The sequence below is a fragment of the Gymnoscopelus braueri genome (genome assembly GCF_963280865.1).
Source record: "Gymnoscopelus braueri genome assembly, chromosome: 21".
NCBI lineage: Eukaryota > Metazoa > Chordata > Actinopteri > Myctophiformes > Myctophidae > Gymnoscopelus > Gymnoscopelus braueri.
Genome location: NC_137623.1, coordinates 47177070 through 47192043, shown reverse-complemented (window position 1 = coordinate 47192043; position 14974 = coordinate 47177070). Strand labels below are relative to the sequence as shown.

General features: G+C 41.5%; 1 protein-coding gene across 2 annotated transcripts in view; it reads right to left on the bottom strand.

The window, feature by feature from the left end:
• Positions 1 to 3445: 3445 nt before the first annotated feature.
• The window catches only part of LOC308077513 (sorting nexin-16-like), a 28484-nt gene continuing 16955 nt past the window's right edge, over positions 3446 to 14974 (bottom strand). The window contains exons 8-9 of one of the 2 annotated variants that reach the window (XM_080418255.1): positions 9101 to 9144; positions 3446 to 7825 (exon numbers count right to left, since the gene is read on the bottom strand). In XM_080418255.1, coding sequence (XP_080274381.1) covers positions 9126 to 9144 — 19 coding nt within the window. In that variant the 3' untranslated portion in view covers positions 3446 to 7825; positions 9101 to 9125. The remainder of the gene's footprint in view (positions 7826 to 9100; positions 9145 to 14974) is intronic. The other variant, XM_080418256.1, reaches the window with a different exon arrangement.

Sequence of the window (14974 nt, the reverse complement as noted above, 5' to 3'; positions counted from 1 at the left end):
GCTCTTTTGCTGCTACCGCCCCCACGCTTTGGAACGACCTCCCTCTCCCCATCCGTTTTGCCCAGTCCATTGGGGTTTTCAGATCCCTCTTAAAAACCCACCTATTCTCTTTGGCTTTTAATTGTCCTTGATCTGCTGCTATTGTGTCCTAATAATGCACTGTATTTGTCTGTGCGCCAATGGGCGCTTATTGATTCGTTGATGCTTTGTTTGTCTCAACCTTGTACAGCACTTTGGTCAGCTTCTGTTGTTTTAAATGTGCTTTATAAATAAAGTTTGATTTGATTTGATTTGTGGAGATGGTTAACCAGGTCAGTCTCAGGAGCTCTTCACAGGTGACTCAACTCAGGACAAGGGAGTGGTGGAGGGGAATTGGGAGTGGCAGACGCAGTGACCATGACAGAAACAATATAAAAGGAAAATAAGGTGTGTTCCCAAAAAATTAAATATAGTAGCCTAGCTCAGTCTCTTGTGCATCTAATTGAGGATACTGTATTTTGTCAAACTGTATATTTGCATGCACATGATACTGGATCCACTGTCAGGGGAAATGGTTAACATGATGAGTCCTAGCCTGGCTCCAGCCCCTGAATCGCTATAGCCTCGCATTCAGGGTCTGGTGACACTGTAGAGAGGCAGAGTTTTCGCGGTTGAAAATCGAACCGGACCAAACGGGATTGGGATAATCCAGTATGAACCAATCACCAAAGAGTCCAAAGAGAGAGGACCTCTGTTACTATGTTTAAACTAATTTAACCCTTATTAATTGAACAATATTTGCACAGCATATGGGCAGATTGGGCACTTTATTAATCTGAACAGCTGTATTTTGCACAGTCCTGATTTTATTGTTGATTGAATACATTTTTAACTGAACATTTTGAATTGTGTTTCCTGTTTTGTGGAGCTGGCCACTCAGCTAATTCGTTCCATCTGGGGACAGAAATGTTTAGTGGTAATCAGGATGGGCAAAGCAATGCAATGTGTATAGTAGAAATGAGTGCAATAGAGACTTGAGTGCAATATGTATAGAAGTGTAAGATAGGTAATGTTGAGTGATGATTTGGAATCTTAACAGTTACTGTTCAAGTGGAGCTGTTCTGTCCAGTATAATTGGGCTGGACCAAGTCAGAATGGCAGAGGGGGGTTGTGATGTGTTTTAGAGTTGCTTATGGTCGTTGTAGTAGTGAGGAAAGAGTACTTTTGTAGTTCAGCGATACTTTTAATATATACTTGTGGGGTTTAGGGTATTTAAGTATTCATGGTGTGTTTATTTATGTATTATTGTATTCTCTATTTATGATATGCTATATTTAGAATGCACCCCTTTTAAATGGTATAGTCCAAGCTGGCTCATTAGCTCAGCTGAGCATAAAAAGCTGCCTCTTGCCAGTTACCCGAGGCCTGTTGAGAGTGAAGAACTATACGTGGTGCTTGTACTGTTTGTATTGTCTCTGGTAAATAAATACACCTTCTGGTTGCAACCTACTACATGGCTCTGTACTGATGTCCAGCTGCTAAATGGCAGATTCTAACAGTCCCACTTTGGCCACGCCCCAATTTCAGAAAACGGCCAAACTGAGAGGGCTTTCAGACTGAATAATGGAGTGAAACTAAATGAAAATTCAGGCTGAGTGTCAGGCTAGATGAGTCCTACTAAATATGTCACCCAATTGGAAGTATAGGCCCGCACAAAAGTATGGCTTGTGTTCCCAACAGCCACATTAAAATTACATTTGAGAGGTATTGTTAACAATAACATAATCCTTTCCCCCAGTGGTTCTTGAGGGCGTTCCAAGGGGTCCCCATCTAAATGACTGGTAACTAGGGTCTATAGCCCTAATCAAATGCATAGTAAACCAGGGGTCTTTCAAATGAAAAGGTTTGAGAACCATTGAAATAGGCGATGTGGAGGTCAGTTACACAGGGGTCTTTGACGGGCTGAGATAGGACCGACTGTGAGATTCAGTAGTGGGACAACCCCTGGCCAGGCTGGCAGAAAAGCTGCCCTCCTCCTTTTGAGTCCTGCATAGGCAGCTTTGGCGCCAGACTGATGGCAACCACTCCAGCTATGCGATCATTAACTTCCTTGACGGATAGACCCCCTCCAGACTCACACCTATTACTGTACAATCACTTTCGTACTTAAGGAAAATAGGATAAATTAGATGCTGGAAGAGTTGAGTTTCTACATTGTCTGATAATCAGCCTACCCTACTCCCTCTCTTCCACTGTTATGACTGGCTCTGGCTGTGTTGGGAAGTTGCAAACAGACTTCATAGCCTACTTAACTGCATTGTAAGGATTCAAATCGGGTAACACCTTGGTCTATTCAGACTCAATGACGGTCGTTAACAAGCCACCAGTGCACTATGAGTGTGTCAGTGTGATCAACCCCAGTCAAATGTGTCTGTGCATTTGAACAGAGACGGACAGCGTGCGTTTTTATGTGAGAGACAAGAGAAAGAGAAAGAGAAATTGTTGTTTTTCTTTCTGTAAATCACCTATTTTCAGCAAAGATATTTAATGTAGAGCGAAAACAGAAAAGTTACTAGTATAGAGCCCCCAGGGACTCCGGTCAACCAAGTATAAGGTTTAATTCTTTTTGTAACTCAGCCCTGGGGTTGAAACAAAAAAAATGCATTGGAGAGGAATGTTAGAGGATTTTTCATGTAAAAGATTTATTCACACCTGCAATGACTGCATGACAATCCTGATAAATAACTCCACATTTAGACCCCATAGGCATAGAGTAAATATATTTCAAAGAAAACTTAAGTGGCCAAATATACTGTATGTTAGGGTCCAAAATATATTTCCAGACATTTTTTTTAAATATATTTTGAAACATACATGTGATGTATTTGAAGAAAACACCATTCACCATTTCTCTAAAACAAAAACAAGGGATATTCCAACAAAACAATACCTTATAGTGTGGAGAGGGGCCATAACATGATTAATTAAATGTAGTTTTCGTTGTGATCTATGGCATATCCATGTCAAGACTATGTCATATATCCCTTTATACCCATAATAACAATAATAATGTCAATCACATGTTAATCATAATGCTAATCATACACGTTAAATAAGCTTCTGTAGTGCAACTGTGGGTCTGACCATTTATACAACATTATCTGGGGTTCCCGAACCTGTTCCTGAACCCCAGAAATAGTGGCATAAAACCCTGTTTTATGCCACTATAGGACAGTTGTTCCCAACCTTTTCTGGATCAGGGCCCACTTGAAAATCTAGAAAATGCATGGTGGCCAGCCCACCCATCTGACATATCTGTTAAGTGGTCAGATGGGTGGGCCGTGTGCATTGTCAGAGCATGTTTATGTAATGATCAAACAATTTGTGTTTCCAGGCTTGGATCAACGGAAATAAGTTCCTATTCATCGCCGTCACAATGGAAACTCGCTTTCTCGGTTTTATAGAAAAAGTACGCTAGGAGTGTTTTTTGGGGGGGCACTTGGATCTGAAATCAAAGAGTACAAAGTCATTTTTTTATTTTTTTTTATCACGCGTGACGTTTTGAGCCCTCTTCTTCAGACTAAAGAAGGAGCATGTTTTTAGTCTGGAGAGTATAGGCTCAAAACGTTACTTTAAAAAAATAAAAAGTAGTGTGCGGCTCGATACTCTTTGATTTCAATTCCCTTCTGGGCCAGCACCTGCCTTCAAGAGGTCGGATGTGTGCTGCTACTCTTTGAACTTTAGATCTGAAATACCAGATGAATTCAATTACGTAGCTCACAGGATAGAAAACCAACAGCTTCACTATAGTGCTGCCCTGAACCAGATACTAAATAACCCAAACCCCTATAGCTCCACGAAACCAGTGGGTTTTAGGTTCAGTTCATCCTAAGCAACTAGTGTGTGTGTGTGTGTGTGTGTGTGTGTGAGCGCACACTTACGGTACATCAAGTGTTTAAAACATTCTCACCATCTGAGTAACAAAGTGACATTTCAAAAATGCTGTATGCTAAATCTGTAGATCTAACAGCAACAAACGCAAAGAAACACACCAAAAGCAATGAACGAACAAAACAAATGCAAGGCACTTAATGTTTGGAGGAGGGTTTGCAACTTGCCAGACAGAGTGAAGCAATGAGTGGGGCATCCCGAGATGAAAAGCAAGACCACTGAAACTTGATGTCAGATAAAGGCACTCTGCTTCAAAATGAGCAAAGCTGTAAAAAGCCAGGCAAACGTTATGCGTTTCCATTTGTCCGTAAAGTGCAACACGTGGCCCTTAACGGGCCAACTTTGAAACAGCTCGACATTGTAACATATGATTAAAGTGAGAAATACATCAGAACTATAGAGCTCATCATCACACAGTGCTTGTTAACATTATGTGAAAGCCAAACATTGTAAGGCATATTAGGGACCTGACCTATGGCTTTCTTCTTTTTTTTTTGGCAATGCCTCATAGACATGACTGCAGTAGTCTAGTTTCAATTACGTTACTTATGTTTAGGGTTGGGATCCTTTAGGATTTTCACAATTCCAGTTTGTAGAGACCGTTGTCATGTAAAGGGGCCTTAGTCTGGCGTAGCCGGACGATCAAGAGATCTCCGCTTATACTAATATGTCTGGGGAAATCTAAATTCATAGAATAGGGCTTGGACACCCGCAGAACCCTACTGCTTTGAAAACCAATCCCGATACCATCCCACATGAAGGAACGCCTTAAAATGTTTGCATTGGATCTGTGAAGCTGCAAAAAAGAATTCAGACAGTTTTAGACCATTCACTGAATCATTCACCAGACCTATCAGTAAGCAGAGAGATCTCTGTAATAAAGCGTAACAATCATTTTAACTCCTTTATCCATACTTTATACTTTGGCTATTCAAAAATAGCAGATATACAAGCTCATAGCACGGCACCGAGTGCAGCACTATTTTTGTAAACTGGTGATTTTCTTTTACAAATCTTAGATTTTTTTTTTTTAAGCGAACATTTGTAACTCAAATCTTTGCTTCTGGGGGTCCCTGGAACAAAATATTTTGAGATGGGGGTCATTGACATGAAAAGGTTTGAGAACCACCGACTTAGAGACTACCCTAGTGACTGCCTAGTTTGCCACCCTGCGATGGACATGATGGCTATCTGATGAGTCTGGTAAAAAAAACAGGACTTCTGTGTCTTAACGGTGACATGACATTACGCTGTGTCCAAACACTTTAACTGAGGTTAATTATTGATAAACTGGCTGACATGTCAAAGCAGCGCGTAATCAGATTACATTTACAATCAACAGTGCTTACGATTGCCTGAACCATGATGGATTTTTTTTACCGGAAATTGATTTGACCTGTCCTGTGGAGCCGACTGCCTTAGGAGGAGGTTTGGTGTTGTAAATATGTATGCATTCTTATTGCACAAAAATCTATGCCTACAAAAGCAACCTACTGGGGTAGCAACATTCGCGGGTGTAAATCAGAGACTGGAATGTGGGAGTGAAATGAAATGATTCATGTCATTACTGTCGGTCAGAAACCTTGTCTCCACATTTCAACATTATTTTGTTTTTTTTTTCAAGGTTTTCACTCAACAGCAGCGATATAATCGCAGCGCTTCGAACAGCAACCGACGTTTCTCTCGTTACTGACCATTATGCCTTAGTGCGTTGGTGTTTTGATGAAACTGGTTTAAAGCATGGAGATATGTTACATTAAATTGAGGGTGGGTTAATCCATCATGTCAGAAATGATACCTTCAGTGGAGCTTCTCAAGGAACATACAGTAGTTCTATCTAACAATGACGGCCGATGGCCTCGGATCGCTGGTGGCCAAACAATGAGATGAATGCTAATTACTGTAGCTTGTGTACCAACATAAATCTAAGTAGTATAACGCAGGGATTCCAGAAGTAGGGTCTGAGGGACCCCCAGGTGGTCCTTGAATGGGCTTCAGGGGGTCCCCGGCAAAACGATTGATAATTGGGAACCAAATGGACCATTACAGGTCTATAACTATAAGATATACAAATGGACAAATTAACACGGATGATTTTGCCGTGTAGATTAGGGTCCCAGTCTCAAGAGATAAAAGTTGTGTCAAATGGGGGTCCGTGGCCCTAATGAATACCAAACTGGGGGTCCTTGAAATGAAAAACCCTTGGTATAGCGATATATAGGATATTTTTTTCACCCTCACCCGTACCATGTACAGCCACAAGGGGGCAGCTCTGAGAGAAGAGGGATGTACATGTAAGATCACAATCACAACCTCTTCCAAATGCATCACACAATGGGTGAGAGGTGAGACAAAAAAACAGTTTTCTGTCCCCATCCATCATTTACAGTACACTTCCACCTCGGATAATAAATAGTAATAATCATCATCTAGTAAAAGTGGAAGAACTCACTCTCACCAAAACATGTAAATGTTGAGGTCTCTTAATAGCTGGAATATTAACTCTTTGCCTGCCACAGACGCGATTTCTCATCAGATTCTGCTAAGGCGCAGCATGCCTGAGTTTGACAAGATTTGTGTTTTCGGTTGTTTTCCACCAGATGGCGCTGTTTGCAAACCTATGAATGATGCCTTGCCTGTCAGAAAAGGATAGACCCGGAAATGACGTCATTTTTAAAACAAAACAGCTCGTTTACTTGCTGTTTATTCATTTTGAAAAAATTGCTTTATCTCCGTTTCTTTATGGCAAAAACAAGCAACATTCAACTGGCCACAACTATGCAACGGATTACCGCGACCGGACATTTTTTCCCCCCGATTCTACGAGAGCCCCTTGTGTGTAATGAGGCGATCACCGTGAGGGCGGCGATCATGGAAAATAGTCCATTGGTTAGTAAAAACACTCGAAAATCGCTGGCAGTGGCGTGGCAAACTATGTCTTATTTTGTGGCAGTCAAAGAGTTAAGAGACCTCACCATTTACATGCTTGGTGAGACAATCTTGTCGCACGATAAGTGTGTGACAGATGTGTGAGGCAGCAGGCTTGACGTGGATTGTCACATGAGTGTCACTTTGTCCAATCTCTCCATTTCGCACAAGTCTTCAAAATGAACTTCCTGCAGTTTTTTGGGTCGAGAAGGCTTTCTGGATCATCAGGGCCCACTTAAAAATCTCAACAATGCACGTGGTGACCAGTTAAGTGGTCAGATGGGTGGGCATTTTGGTTGGTCCCGTGTACAAAAACTGTACAAATGGAACCAACCTTTGGCTTAGAGACTGCTGGATTGAGGGAGCTGCTTCTACAGCAGGCAGGTTCAGAACTGTCAGGAACTGAAAAGCCTCCCTGTTGTTTTAAGTTCCTTTTTTTCTCCCCATTAACAGTCTTTTACTGAGAGATGTAATCCTCACAACAAATACCACAAAATGTTCAACAGATTGAATCGGTAAAATGTCCGCTAACCGATCAAATCTTGGGAGATGAGTTCACCGTTAATTGGAAGAGGGGTGGGTGTGTGGCAGCATAAAGTGACCACTTCAAATCCACAGGATTGAAGGCAGAGGAAATCCAGAGAGGATGTAGTACAGTAAACTGCTGCCCTCATCCACCCCATACCTCTTTAGTTCTCCCACTGCAGGGAATATGACAGGAGTCAGGAGGAGAAGAGAAGAGAAGAGAAGAGAAGAGAAGAGAAGAGAAGAGAAGAGAAGTTAGATGACATTCAAAAGGATGAACGTAAGAAGGGGTGTATGACAGTTTGTGGTGGGAGGAGGAGGACGAGGAGGTTGTCAGTGCTGCTGCTAGAACTGGGTGACCCGGATGACTGGAGGAGAGCGACTGAGTGACGGTCCGCACCAACATGCTGAGGAACGCACCGGCTGGACCTCACACCTGCCCCTGGAGGGAAGGAGAGAGGGAGGGAGAGAGGGAGGGAGGGAGAGAGAGAGAGACATAGAACAGAAGAAGGAAGATTACTTTTTTGTTTTATTATCGCATTAATTTATTTAACTCTGATCTCAATCAAAATGGTTGGTTTTACAGAGCTCATTTGAATTGAGGCTGGAAGACAGAACGGGGCAATGCTCCATAGCAGGACGAGGCAGAAAGAGACTCCAGCAGCTATCACAGCTCCACTGAAAACACACACAGGACTGTCAAGTCTTCCGTCCCATTCTCCACCATCATCCCTCCATCTGCCTGCTGGATGATGGATCGGGAAATACACTAGGGCTGCAACAGTTAATCGAACCAATCAATTTAATAAATTATTATTATCTTTTTAAATCGATAATCTTACCAGGAAGTTATTTGCATGCACATGGTGTCTTGTCTAAGCGGCGGACAAGTTAGCCCCGGCACAGCAGGCCTGACCGGTCAGTCGTCAGGTGAAAGTTTTACGGTCTACATGTTATTTTAGAAATTTGAGCCATTTGCTTTCGGCCTCGTTACACCAACAGGCATTTCCCTCCGTTTCAGTAGAACAGAGAGAGAGAGAGAAGACTTGACAACCAGCCACACACAGCACCACCATGAGTGAGTGTTGATGTTAGTGAGACAGACAGACAGACAGACAGACAGGACGCAGGACAGCGTCAGGACAATGCAAGGCGATGCACAGCACAATGCACTGTAGTACAACTAATACACAGCCGGATGGAGCTCAGTTCACTGCCACTGCTTTAGACTATTCAAAAAGTTCAATTAAAAAATTTAAAGTTTTGTCAAGGACCCCCAATTTTTTTATTATATCTATATATATCTATATCTATATCTATATATATATATATATATATATATATATATATATATATATATATAATGGCCAATCTACATGCTCAGAACGCATCACATAGCATCACATAGCGATGCGTTGTGAGCTTGTAGATTGGCTATTTTTGAATGTTTTAATTGTCCCTCATTTCGATGGTGACCCGTGGAACCCCATCAATAAATAATATTTCAAAATATTCCCGATTTGGATGAATGGCGAAGGTGAAGTGAACCCAGCCCTGCCCTGATACATCACCATCACCATGTGTGTAATGTATTCTACTATACAGCCTTGCTGCTACCACCAGACACAGTCAGAAAAACAGTGTGAGATACGATGAGATGTGTACAAGACTACAAGTATGTCAGAGGTTTAACCAGTACAGCTGATGTGTGCAGTACCTCACTTATTACCAGGCCTTCTAGTTCACATTGGGATAATGGTGCTGTGGAATATGAGGGGGAAAACAGGTCAACGGTTATAAAAACTAAACAAAAAGGTCAGCCAAAATAATGACCAATTGTAGCAGATCTTTAAGCTCAAAATGTGTCACATCGCAACACGTTTTGAGCTCGTAGATCTGCTATTTTTGTATGACGACGTAGGGCATTAATTTACGGAAACACATGAAAAGTTAACATATGGAGATAAGACGATACGATAATCAATAAATGGGTGCAATGAAATATTGTTTGTTTCTCAAAATAATATTGCATGTTGCTATGGCAGCAACAACACAACAGTCAATAAGAATTATACCAGTGTCGGTTTGTCTATATTCACTTCTTAACGTCGACTAGATAGCCATCAAATAACTGAACAAACCAACACAACAACAGTAACATCAGCATATCAGTGTGAGAGAGAGTTGACAACTAAATAATAAAGAAAACAGCATTGTCCCCAAGAATTGAGCCCTGAGGCACACCACATGTAATCAATAAGACGACAAATGGCTTGAAATGTTACATTTGTTAAGATTACAAAGTACATGGACCTTTCCCTAGAATTGAAAGACAAATGAGTCTTTGCTGGGGATATACGTATGTGCGTCAGACTGCGTGCGTTAGCAATGAAATGCTAGAGCGCCCCCCCCCCCCCCCGACGTCACACGGAACGGATAAACGGAACGGACTAAGGACTTTCTTCTCTCTCTCTTTTTTTTTCCTCTTGGTTAATTATTTTCTTTTTATTCTCCCCCCAGCGGTGCTTCACATCATACTGGTATGTAGGTGATTACGTTTATATTAAAGGACTTTTGTTTTGCATTTGAACTGTTCAGCTGCTCTCATTACTTATATAAGGACGTTTTCCCTTTTTTTTTTTTTTTTTTCTCTCTCTTTCTCTCCCGCCTCTCTCTCTTTCCCCCCTCACCATATTATAGTGGTTAAGATGCCTAACAGGGCACTCATACTACAGCAGTTGAGATGCCCACAGGTCACTTACTGCTGTAACGCTGTAATATTGCAGCCTTGCCAGTCAATAGAAGATTAGAAGTTTGACCATGAATCAGTTGTTTGGTGATTTACCATTGTGGTTATTTATTTCCCCCAACATCCCCGGCCCTCACCTCCCCAGTCTGTTTTATTTACTTTATTTTATTATTTCTATTTTACACTAGAGGTCTTAATGCACATAGCAGGTATGTCCCAGTGATATGACTTCTGTACTTCCATCATAGCCACCCAAACATCGGTCTAATATCATGATGTCAAAGTTAAAAACCTAAGCTGGGTCATACTGCACAAGGTCTATTTTCATTTGTTATATTAATTATATACATATTTTTTTTGCCTCAATTAAAAATGTATTTGATTTAGGGCTTATATGAATGGTGGTTTAATCACTCTGTATCTGATCTTAATATTACCCCCTGTTACTAAACATTGGGTTAATATTGTGATTTAGCCATTTTCTCATTTCCCACCAGGTAATTTTTTCCCCCCGTTTTTTGAATCCTCTCTCCTCCTCTGTGTTCTGCTGCCTATTCCCCATTTTTGCTTTGATAATCCAAGTTACAAAAGTAAATAGGTCATGGGGTCACTGTATAGTAGTTAATGGAGAAGGGGAGGGGAAACAAAAACAAAGGGAGAATAATAATAATAAGGGTTCAGAGCATACACCACGTATATTGGCCACTCTTTTTCTTTATGGTTTAATGACCTGGTACCCGGGAATGAATAGTCATCATATTGCACAAAGTGTATTCCTTTTATGTTAATTGTGTATGTGTGTGTGTATGTATATGTGTATGTACATGTGTGTGTGTATATACATATGTGTATGTATGTGTGTATATACATATATATGTATATACATTTTTTCCTCTCAGCCTCAATTTAAATTTTAATATCTGATTGGGGGCATATAGGAATAATGGTTTAATCACTCCTGACCTCAGTATTACCCCTAGTCACTAAACACTGGGTTAATATTACGATTTACCTATTTCATCACTTCCCACCAGGTTTTTTTTTTTTCTCTCTTTAAAAAAAAGGGGGAAAAAAGTTTCCCCTCCCTCTGTTGTTTGTTTCTGCCTACTCCCCACTATTGCTTAGACAATTCAAGCTACAACAATAAATGGGTCATGGGGTCATTGTATAGTGGCTAATAAAAAAACAAAAACAAAAAAAACAAGGGGAGAATAATAATAATGGTTTGGGGTACACACCAGGTATATTAGTCATACTGTTGATGGCTTAATGACCTTGCACCCGGGAATGAATATAAGGAATGAAGCATCAGTACTACTAATATTGGGTTTCACAACAATTTACTACCACTTTGTTTCTCGGAATGGGGGTGGGGGGGGTGCGTGTGGAGAGAGAGGCTGTTCTTATTAGTGATTTCTTCACTCTGAGGACGGGCCTCTTACTCTCCCTTTGCAGAACCCCTCTCAGCTTCACTGGAGCAATAATAGACATGTTAGCTCATCCATTAGGGATGAGCGTTAGGTGTTTTGTGTGTAACCCGTCTATTCAAGACATTAGGGTTATTTTGTTGTATGTTTTTTTCCCCTCTCCCCCTCCGTCCATCATCTCAACCTTATCGCAGCCATTTAAGGAACTGCTCACAATAGCTTCAGTATGCTCTCTGGGTATACTCATGCAACATATTACGTACCATTTTAGCACTATTTGGACATGAGTGACCTTAAGATTATATCCCTTAATGTTAAAGGCATAAATAATGTGGTTAAGCGCCAAAAAATCCTGTCATTTCTGAAAAAAGAAAAGTGTCAAATTGCCTTTTTACAGGAAACCCACCTGTCTCAATTAGAGCATATGAAATTAAGGCGAAACTGGGTAGGCCAGGCACATTACTCTTCATATAACACAAAAAGCCGCGGTGTGGTCATCCTCTTACATAAGAGTCTCCCATTCACCGTGGATAAGGTTGTCTCTGATGATGAAGGGAGATATGTCTTGCTTTCAGGTTACCTTTACGGTGAACATATCCTCTTGGGTTGTGTATACGCTCCTAATGTCTTTGAGGCCTCCTTTTATTCCAAATTACTGTCTGCAATCTCCTCATTTTCAATTAATTATACCATTATCGGTGGAGACTTTAACTCGACCCCTAACTCAAATGCCGACCTCTCAACTCCACGACCTACTCCATCTCGCAAGAGTGCTAGACTTACAGAATTGTGTAAAGATTTGGAACTATTCGATGTTTGGAGAGTACTCAACCCAAGAGAGAGAGACTTCACCTTTTTCTCCCGACCCCACAAAGTTTTCTCCAGATTAGATTATTTTTTGACGTCCAGAATGATATTGGACAGGTCTAAAGAGTGCACTATTGGCGCACAGACGCTCTCCGATCACTGTCCAGTAAGTTTGACTGTTCACCCTCCATACAGGGACCCCGCATGTAGACACTGGCGTCTGAACCCCTCTTTGATGAGCAGCCCCCCATTTCTGGAATATATCACTAAAGAATGGAAGTTCTTCTTCTCAGTAAATAAGACCCCCGGCATGAACCCCTCCACATTGTGGGAAGCAGCCAAGGCTTATCTTCGAGGCTCTATAATCTCGTATACATCGGCCCAACGGAAAGAGGCGCTCAGAAACCAATTAGAACTTGAAAAATTGATTGCAAAATTTGAAACAGAATTCAAGCTCTTACCCTCTAATAATGTGGGGAAACAGTTAGATGCCGCCCGTTCAGCTCTAGATCAAATACTGACAAGGGAAGCAGAGTCCACAATCTTTACTGCAAAGCATCGGCTCTATGAATCAGGAAATAAACCCGGCAGGCTCCTGGCTAGCCTTGCTAAAGGTAAACAAAACTCTAATATTATATCCTCCCTTAAAGATGACAATGATATCAGCCATCATACTTCTAAGGATATAAATAGAGTTATGAAATCTTTCTACCAAAAGTTATACTCATCGGAGTGCGGGACCTCGGATCAGCAAAGGAAAGACTTTCTCGATAAGATAACGTTCCCAACACTGTCAGAGGAACATAGAGAATCCATTTGTAAAGTTATTACAGAGGAAGAAGTACTCGAAGCAATAAAAACCCTTAAAGGGGGCAAGGCCCCAGGCCCAGACGGTTACGGACCAGAATTTTACAAAAAAATGAGCAAGATCATAGTAGGCCCTCTGAGAGAGATGTATGCTGACTCATTTCAGAGGGGCAGTCTCCCCCAAACCCTGAACCTAGCTAATATCTCTCTCATACTTAAAAAGGAGAAACCAGCTGATATGTGTGGTTCCTATAGGCCCATTAGCTTAATAGCAGTGGATAGTAAAATACTCTCCAAATTGCTTGCAAGGAGGATTGAGGGACTGATGCCTCTTATAATAAATCCAGATCAGTCTGGCTTTATACAAGGCCGACACTCGGTTACTAATGTAAGGCGATTGTTGAATGTTATACAGCACTCTTATCAGATGAAACGTAAAGTACTAGCAGTGTCGCTTGATGCCCAGAAAGCATTTGATAGAGTTGAATGGCGGTACCTGTTTGATGTTATGGAGAGGTATGGACTTGGAGGAAATTTCCTTAAATGGATACAAACTATCTACCACTCACCTGTCGCTCGTGTCCTTACCAATGGTACTTGCTCCGAGCCTTTTCCCCTGGCTAGAGGCACAAGGCAAGGGGACCCCATAAGTCCATTACTATTTGCCGTCGCGCTCGAACCGCTTGCCGAGGCTATACGGTCCCATCACGATGTGGAGGGGGTCTCATTTTCGAATGGGGGTACCCCCCATAAAATAGCTTTATACGCAGATGACATTATACTGTTTTTGTCCTCTCCGAAGAGGTCGGTGCCAACCGTCCTCTCAATCATAAAAGACTTTGCCGCTATCTCGGGCTACAAAATTAACCAAAGTAAATCTGAAGCTATGCCATTGGGTACTCTGACCAAGTCAGACATCCCAATTAACTTTCCCTTCAAATGGACCACCTCTGGATTTACGTATCTTGGCATCAAAGTTTCCCCCAATTTAAAGGATCTGGCACGCCTGAACCTGGCCCCGGTCATTAGGGAGGTTAAGAGGGACTTGGAACGGTGGCATGACCTCCCATTATCATTTCTGGGACGAACAAGTCTAATAAAAATGAATACTCTTCCCCGCCTCTTATACCCTTTACAGATGCTTCCTTTATGGGTATCAAAAAAAGATGTCAGAGATCTGGAGAAGGCCTTTTCTAAGTTTATCTGGCATGGAAAAAGACCTAGGCAAAAGTTTAAAATTTTGCAGTTGCCAACGAGCAGAGCTGGCTTGGCCATGCCAAATATACTTTTCTATAACTGGGCCTGTCATGCTCGCTTCATTTGGGAATGGCTCCAAGCCTATTTACACAATAAGAACTGTGTGGACTCGTGGGGCTGCTCACCAAATTCACTATGGGCCCTTGTAACTGGTAATAAAGATAAAATCCACAGAGAGATACGAGGAAACCCAATTATCTATACTTCTATCAGAATATGGCGACAGATTAACACCTATGCAGGCAGAGGAGACCTAAGGTCACTGCTAACACCCATTTCTAGTAATCATGAATTTGGCCCAGGATTTAGCTCGGCAATCTTCAAGACCTGGCATTCTCGAGGGCTTAGAGTACTGGGTGATTTATTCAAAGATGGTGTTTTGATGTCGTTTCAGCAATTACAGACGCAATTCAATCTCCCAAGGGAACATTTTTTTGGTTTTTTGCAAATACGTCACTATATTAACACATTACGTTTGCCCCCACAAACTGGATCCCTATATAGCAAAGTGGAGGACCTCCTATGCAAACGTGGTGATGTATCA